The 8,420-nt window shown below is 36.7% G+C and overlaps 1 protein-coding gene across 1 annotated transcript; it reads right to left on the minus strand.

The window, feature by feature from the left end:
* Positions 1-1,548: 1,548 nt before the first annotated feature.
* Positions 1,549-8,316, minus strand: LOC139131494 (1-aminocyclopropane-1-carboxylate synthase-like protein 1). Its single transcript, XM_070697573.1, has 6 exons — positions 8,166-8,316; positions 7,794-7,929; positions 6,212-6,353; positions 5,237-5,379; positions 3,932-4,085; positions 1,549-1,675 (listed from the first exon to the last, which is right to left on the minus strand). Exons 2-6 carry the CDS (start codon positions 7,893-7,895, stop codon positions 1,587-1,589), a joined length of 630 nt encoding a protein of 209 aa, XP_070553674.1. The 5' UTR covers positions 7,896-7,929; positions 8,166-8,316; the 3' UTR covers positions 1,549-1,586.
* Positions 8,317-8,420: the final 104 nt, after the last annotated feature.

Genomic DNA, 8,420 nt, shown 5'->3' on the forward strand with positions numbered 1-8,420 from the left:
AAGTTCACGTTTATTGCGGGATCAAAACAACATTGCGTCGTGGATTGCCAGACATCTGGCTACGCAACGTGCTCGGACAATGGACTACGACGTAAGTACCGGGCATAAGTAATGAATATTTATTTTGAAATTGCTGTAAATGGCTCGCGCAGGTGCAGAAGAATGCCTATGTTGCAATCCACGTGTCAACAGAGTTTGTATTTCTGTCCGGACAAAAATTGAAATTTTCGTTGTAAAATCACATGTTATTTAGTTGTAGGGCATGTAATGTTTCCGAACAATATGCGATTCTATGTTATTTGACAGGCTATTCAACATGAGCCAGTGATCATTTCAATCAAAACTAACGGAAAAATCTCCAGAAGATACAGCTAATGGAACTTTAATATATTGAGTGTCTATGAAGGCGTCTACTTGATGACTCTATGAATCTTCAGATAATTATCCATAGGTCCGGATGACAGTTGTTTAGCTTACATTTGGTGTCATTAACCATCAAGTTTGTGTTGCTTGTCACCACATACAGTGAACGTATAACTGTGCTGATTCAAAAAATCAGCACAAGTAAAATGCTTTGACGGCTTACATATGTCAATCTTCTTCGTGTCGGATTAAGCAATGAAAGTTGTGGAGGTGTAAGCTTTCTCTGTAATATTGCATTCAGATTGATTTTGATTTTGACTAATCTACCATTTTCAATTTCTGAACTTTGACCCTTGACCAACTCTCAAGATAATAACATACGATATGTTTTTCCAGTCCAACTGCTGATTCGCACTTTGACGAGATCTTGCCAGCGAGACTTTACACTCCCATACTGATGTAGAATTGTGTCACACTTTCCAGAAAAGAGTCAGTCCTTGTTACACTGCAAATTACTTTTTCATATTTGGTAAATAGAATATAAAAGTATATTAATAATTTTCACATATCACTATACATATATAAAGGTATTTTCGGACCGACTTCTTAAAAAAGGTTTTCCTCAAAAGTAATCTTCAGGCCAAACGGATGGTAAGTTCTCTGATAAATATTGGCTTCGTGAGCCTTGTCAAAAATATTTTCATAAATGAAACGGTTTAGTGAGCTTTGTCGGACAAGATGGGACAACCGACGAGGTTCAGCAAAGCAAATGCCATGGCTAGCTTTCAATCGAGCTATGGGCAGCCTAGAAGGCTGACAATAGACACATTGTGTATGACAATTGAATAATGAGCATGCTCAGTTTTGACCCGGGTCAAAAAGGACAAATCATTTGATATTCTGGAATCGAAGATTAATTGTTGGGAAGATTTTCTTGAAGTAGCCGCTTTGAAGATACCAGATGAAAAATTTTATGCATGAAATTACACCCTGAACTTTACGAGTTGGGACTTGAATAAAAAAATTGAATTGGTAAAACACAGATACAAAATACGACAAAAAGTCATGGCACAAATCCAATACGGGGAGTGCGCTACCATGTGTGTCAATAAGACCAAGCAAAATGCCTTTATCATGCAAATTTAACACTAAAAGTAGACAGCAATGTCGGTATTATTGCGAAGGCAGTTCTCTTAGAAGGCCACTTCCTCTCTGTGAAACCTTTATTTATTATTATCATCATCATAGCAAGGATATAATTGCAGATTTGGTTTTCTTCTCTTTTCGATCACCATACCGATTCTGTGCAGAACTGAAAAAGAGAAAGATGCAAATATTACCGTATGAATTCTAAACGAGAAGACTATTCTTACACTACATTTTACAACATTCTGGTTGCACTGTTACGTGATCTGCATTGATACCGCGTCATATTTAACAATGTGTAATATCAGACGAAAAAGTAACAGCCAACCAGCTGCTGCTATGTTTGATTTACGACTATTTCTTATTAAGCTTATTTTGTGATAAACTTGGTCATACTTTGACATACTTATTGTGATTCGAGTGAAAAAATAAATGACGGGGAACATAGACAGCAGCGGGGACGTACCAACGTAAGTTGAAGCTTTAATAAGATGAACGTCTGTTTAGTTATCACGTTGATGACGTAAATACTGTGACCAGTGGTCGAGACGTGAAATTACCATGCCACATTTGCAATATTCCCAAATATCCTGGTCAGGATACACATGAATATGTGGAGGTTTGCAGTCAGAAAAAATGGAACAACATAACTCGCTTATTGAACCACTCTTTATTAAAAGATTGGAATAGAGCCCAGCGGTTTCTCCTGTGATGTCTAGGTGACCCTATGTCATACTTTGTGAGTTCAAAGCCAATCGAGAATTCACTGAATACGTACGATCAATATTTTGGTATCGGAGAAATCAAACTTAGAAGGTACTGTTATTGAAAAGTAGAGTACGAAAATATTTGGGAAAAAGCATAGCTCATAGGAACTGTCGACAATCAGAACGAGACGGCGGAGAGGAGTTTTGAAGGAGATGTACCAGTGACAGGTGTTTCGTTACGTAAGTCAGTCATGTATATGGAACAACGAGATAACTGAACAAACAGTCGTAAAACGTTTGTGTGCCCCTCATGAGTAAATAAATATCCAGCAATCATAAAAAAATTCTCTCTGTGACTGAATGAATGCACGGCAAGCTGTGGCGTTTGATTGTTCAGGACAGAATCGTGTGTTCTCTTTTTTCTGCGATTGAAGGAAAATGTGTCATGTTTAATTAGTTAGAATATAATGTATAACTGTAAGACGGAGATCGCCGCTGATGCTGTAGGGCATCAGATGCTAATGCTAGGCCACAGGAAGCTGTTTTTTTTTTCATGTGGACTGAGAGATCCACAACCTAATAGGACACGTTGTTTTTCGGTTATTGCCACGTAATGTTTCACAGCGTCCTCGAGTGGTAATAAATGTGCCGTGCTATTCGTTTGCGAAATCAACAAATTGATAAGAGTCAGTGTGTTTGCATCTCGAGATGGGGTGTCAGTAAAGTGGAAAGCAGATAAATTTACTGAAAGTTTGGATTACGTAGCACGAATTATAATAACTGAGAAGGAAACCCGTTCTAGAGGAATGATGATATTAGAGAGCATGTTCGAACATGCAAAGTATTATCATTTCACACAACAAAGCAGTACTCGCCAGGGAAATGGAAAACAAGAATACAACCGCCACCATCGCCAGTAAAGAATGCAACTGCAGACAAAAGAGCAAATGCCCATTGCCAGGAAAATGCCTCACCGAGGGCGTGGTTTACCAAGCAACGGTCACCAGAGAAGACAACAACACACACGCAACATACATCGGCCTGACGGAGACTCCATTCAAAACAAGATATAATAACCACATGCTATCATTCCGCAACACAAAATACAGAAACAGCACCGAACTGAGCAAGCACATGTGGTCACTGAAAGATGCAAAGACAGAATACAGGATTGGCTGGAAAATAAATAAAGCAATGCAATCCATACTCCAACGTCACAAAAAATGCAATCTGTGCCTCCACGAGAAATTCATACTCCTCAGATATCCAGAAATGTGCTCCCTCAACAATAGAAACGAATTAGTATCGACCTGCAGACACAGGAGAAAATTTCTCTTGTGCAGTCACTAATTATTCATCCTTTTGCAACAAAACAGTGCCAACAAAAACAAAACAAAAGAAATCGTTTCCCGCCTAAAGTCTCACAGCCACCCGATGAGTGTAGGCGGCTCTGCAGCCTATACGAAACAAATTTGTAGTGGAAATGTAATATTTTAGATTATCCTGATCAACTCATTTGTGTATTTAGCTCTACTCTAGTATTGAGCACTCTACTCCAGCTGATCTTGAACTAAACAAGTATATATATATATATATATATATATATATATATATATATATATATATATATATATATATATATATATATATATATATATATATATATGTGTGTATATATATGTGTGTGTGTGTGAATTGCACGGAGGTACGCTCACCTAGCCGTTGTGTATTTTCTGAAAGAGCAAAGATAATCCTAAACCATCCTGGTTCTTGACAGTAGAAGCACTGCCCAGCGGGAATATATACACCAGCAACGATGAGTTCATAAAACATTTCCAACTCTGCTTCAAATGTCAGTGGAGATACAAACTGTGGAGGAAAATTATCGTAAAAACGGCACTTTAATCAGACACATGCAAAGTTCGTATTACACGGTCCGTTGCAAATTGTTTAGTAGAAGGGGTACAGATTTCGCAAACTATTCCACGGCCTCTTATAAAACTACATATTTTAAGGTAAGTGCTGAGACAGAAAACAGATATGTCGCCCTCTAACATTGCGTTCTTGACTTGCGCATTTCTTACTTCTTACTTCGACTTTGTACCATCTACTAACATGACATGCATTTCAAACATCAAAGTTACCGTATCTCTAAGAAATGGCGATCTATTCATACAAAACACAAATAGATGTAACTTTTGATATTATTTCTAGTGTTTTAACCAAGTCTAAAAATACAAAGACTGCCTAAGTACTCAACTTGTCAAATACAGCCTTCAGCATGGAATTTTATTACAGACATTTGATCTTGGGTGCGGATTAGAATCTATTGTCAAAATGACTCATTGCAAAAAATGCACTGTGTTTGTGTGGCCAACGTACTTTAGTGAGAAGAATAAGAAATAAATTTTGACACATGTATGTATGTATGTATGTATGTATGTATGTATGTATGTATGTATGTATGTATGTATGTATGTATGTATGTGTATGTATGTATGTATGTATGTATGTATGTATGTATGTATGTTTACAGGTACAATGTATGTTCTTGTCGGTGAGAACGCAATCTTATGTATTGTTCATGAAAGAAAAGTGATTCAGGCAGGACAAACAGGTAGGGTATACAACCGTATAAAAAAGGATTGTTTCAGAAAAGTACTTGCTATTTCTGTACAAGGCGGAAGGGTTTTTCTAAAGCAAGGAGAACTATGCAGCGTGGGCGCTAAGGTAGTCAGTTTCAGTTGCCTCTAAGATTTATGTCTTTGATATAGAGCTTGTCGAAGACAAAGCAGCAATTGCCTTGGGTTTACATACATTCATCACAATAAACATAGTCCCTGGCTACGTTACCTACTAAAAAAAAGACACCAAGAAAGGCGCAGAAGCGATGAATAGTTGGAGACACTAATCTGATAGGTACTATGCAGGAAAGACGAATGTCGACGACATTGTAATAACAGCCTTATTTACTGAGCAGATATATTGAATCGTCCGAACTCATATAGCTAGGTACTCACCATCCTGAAGTCTGCCCATATATAGAGACCTGCCGACCTTACACGGTGTGGGATCCCTAACTGTGTCAACCCTTTTGACATGACTTCATAGGCATCCCTAAGTCTCTTGCGATTTGTTGGTAAATAGGTATCAGCTACCCATTCTGATAAAAAGGAAAGCAAAGATCGTGTCTTGTTAGTAGAACAAATAAGTATTTATAGAGAGCTTCTCTTTAATATTAGAGGATAGAAACTGTAACGGCATGATGATCAACATTTCTCTCAAAGTAATGGCAATCGTACTTTTAAGATAATCTGAATTTAAGGCAGATTGGTCTATCGACCTTTAAAAACACTAGCACATGATTTAACTGTTTAACTGCTCCTTATGGACTACAGCGTATCAAATTTACTTTCTCTTCGACAGTTTCCTCATATTTTCTGTGACCATTTTCTGTACAGACAAGAAAGTACAGGCAATCGAAAGTTTCTATGCAAAACTTCAACTAATCTTTAAAGGGATACGAAAGGCATTTTCTGTGTTATAGATAAATTTATGTCATACCACATCTCTGTGAAATCAAGTCAATTGTGTTTCATAGATTTCGCAAATTGCTTTTACATATTAATCCGCTATGTGTTTGTTCATCATACACTGCCATGTTATATAAAGTCTATTAAGGAAACGATTAAAGTCGTTTTTGGAATGGAGGTACACATGGCTGGTGCTTGGACTCATCTGGCAGGAATAATCATTTTCGGGAAAACTTTCTCAACCTTGACTTCATCAAAATGTGGGAAATAACAAAATGACGTAACTTGACATTTACAATAGATGAAGTTGAAGACCATTGTGAATGCTACGACAACGAAAATTAAAACTAGCAAAGGATTGCTTAAAACAACGTATTGCGAAGCTAAAAGACCTTATGTGAATGTGGATACACTACGAATACGAATAGGGTGTGTGTACAACCGACACAACTTCGAAGCTACCTTCGTCAGCCAACAAACGATCGACTGTGAACTGGATAGCAGTGGGAACAGAGAACCAATAAGCCACTCCACCAAGAGCCGATACCACCTGTTTATTCCAGGTGTAAATGGCACCACAGCGTAGACTAGACATGCAGAAATCCTGAAAGATGTAAAAAACTAAATGACAAACATGCACATTGTGTCTATTACGGCGATGAGTAATGTTTAGTGACTGCATCGATATAATGCAAGTGATATCGAATCGTATTGTATTGTCATTGTATTGTATCATAACAAGTCGGTTCGCTTTAGATCATGTCATTCCGTGTCGTATTGCATTATATTGTTGTCTTAATTTATCTTATTCAAAATCCTTTAAGTCTTCTTTATATTGCGAGCAGTTTCTCTTCTCATCACTTACGAATTGAAAGAGATGCAACATAAAAATGATTTACATGAACGCATATGTTTGTTATTTGAGAGGAACGAAGTTGAAAACGAATACGACTTTGTTTTGTTTTCTGTGCAACTTTTTTCGACTTTTAAGTATATCCCCAAAAATTACTTTAAAGCTCTGACAGAGAGAAAATTTATTTCTCTGATGAAATCAACCGATCCAAAATAATTCAGCATCTGGTAGCATACACATTCCATACTATGATGTAATTAAGGAGACGACTGAACGTAAAAGTACTAAAAAGGGGAAGTAGGTGTTTGTACAATTACCTGTCAATTTATGTACTTTCCTTCACCATAATATTAAAATATGTATTAGTCTGATAGCCTTGAAGTAGAATACGCCTCGGGGACAGATATTTGGATTCTCTAACTTTTACAATTCTTTTCTGATCTAGCACATGTTTAGGTTCAATTTAAAGCTCTTGTTGTAAGAAAACATTTCACCGTCTTAGTTTTTCCAAAATCGAAAGTTTTATTTTTCCCATGGAGTTAACACAATGACGGCAGCCATTTTGAATTTCAAATATCGCTTAAATATTTGGTCATTTGTATCTCTAGTATTAAAATTAGCGCGGTGACCCTGATTTTTTTTCGTGAATTTGAAAGAGAATAATGGAAATATTCCTTGAGAAAAATTTGCGCAAATGTTTAAGTCTTTCACTTTCGAGGCGCATAATACCTTAAGGTGATATGCGGCTCGAAAGTGGAAATTTAAACTTTTGCTTAAACTTTTGACTATTCGACTTTCTCTAAACAAACGAACAATAAAAATCAGGGGTACCTTACAAAATTTGGTACTAGAGCGACAATTACCTAGGATTTCCCGAAATTTAAAATTCAAAACCTGCCGCCATTCCTGTGTTGACCCTATGAGGAAAAAATAGACTGCCATTTTCGAAAAACTAAGACGATGAAACTTTTCTTACACCAGGAACTTTAAAATGAGCCCCTACACGTGGTAGATCAATAAAATTTGAAGGCCCGGATATCTGTCCCCGAGGCACATTCTACCCTAAATGAATGAATAAAGACCTTATTGCAAGCAATTTCAGTTTTCTTCATTTTAGTCATTTTTGTCTTTTTTGTACGTCACTACCTGTCTAGAGGTCAGCCAAGAAATGTTAAATTGATTAATTCTTACCTTAGAGAACCCCCAAATAAAATGGGTCCTGTCAGGGTCCGGTAAATCGTCCAAACTAAGAACACTTGTGAACTGCGTTTTTTCATCAAAAACGGTAAACATATAGATCTCATCCAGAATGACGTGCAATTTGTGTCTGGTAACGTGCCATAAAACATAAAATTTAAGACTTAAGAACTATAAGATTCAAATTTGTTGGGAAAAAAACAGAGACAGTCATATCATATAGGTACCTTTAGTGGAAAGATAGTCGAATGAAAAAAAAAACCAATTTGGGAATGGGGCCGATTCTAATGTCAATATCAATTCTATGAGGGTTTCATTCGAAATATGATTAATAAGAGTATGATTTTGCTATGCAAGGATACTCACGTTTTGGCAAAATCCAAACACTCTGTCAGAAGTTGTTTAGAATATATAATCACCAAGTGGGTTGTTGGGATTCATAAGAAACAAGCCACGAACAGTAGTACCCTAGAAAGAATATATTAAAGTAAAGTTTAAAGAAAAACTATAGAGAAGTTCTAATGTGCAGGAATTTGCATAGAAATAGAGCGCGAGCAAAATATTATTTCGTACTCGTATCGTAAACGACCAGTGGTTTTTAATGACAACTTAAAAAGCAAT

Source organism: Ptychodera flava, chromosome 1, assembly GCF_041260155.1.
Source record: "Ptychodera flava strain L36383 chromosome 1, AS_Pfla_20210202, whole genome shotgun sequence".
Lineage (NCBI taxonomy): Eukaryota > Metazoa > Hemichordata > Enteropneusta > Ptychoderidae > Ptychodera > Ptychodera flava.

Bases quoted from the DNA above. Each gene is read 5' to 3' on its own strand.
- LOC139131494 (XM_070697573.1), bottom strand. From the start codon at position 7,895: ATGTTTACCGTTTTTGATGAAAAAACGCAGTTCACAAGTGTTCTTAGT. The intron at 6,354-7,793 runs GTAAGAATTAAT...TACATCTTTCAG, and splicing joins TTATTTGGGGGTTCTCTAAG to GATTTCTGCATGTCTAGTCT. The intron at 1,676-3,931 runs GTGAGCGTACCT...TCTCTTTTTCAG, and splicing joins AGAAAATACACAACGGCTAG to TTCTGCACAGAATCGGTATG.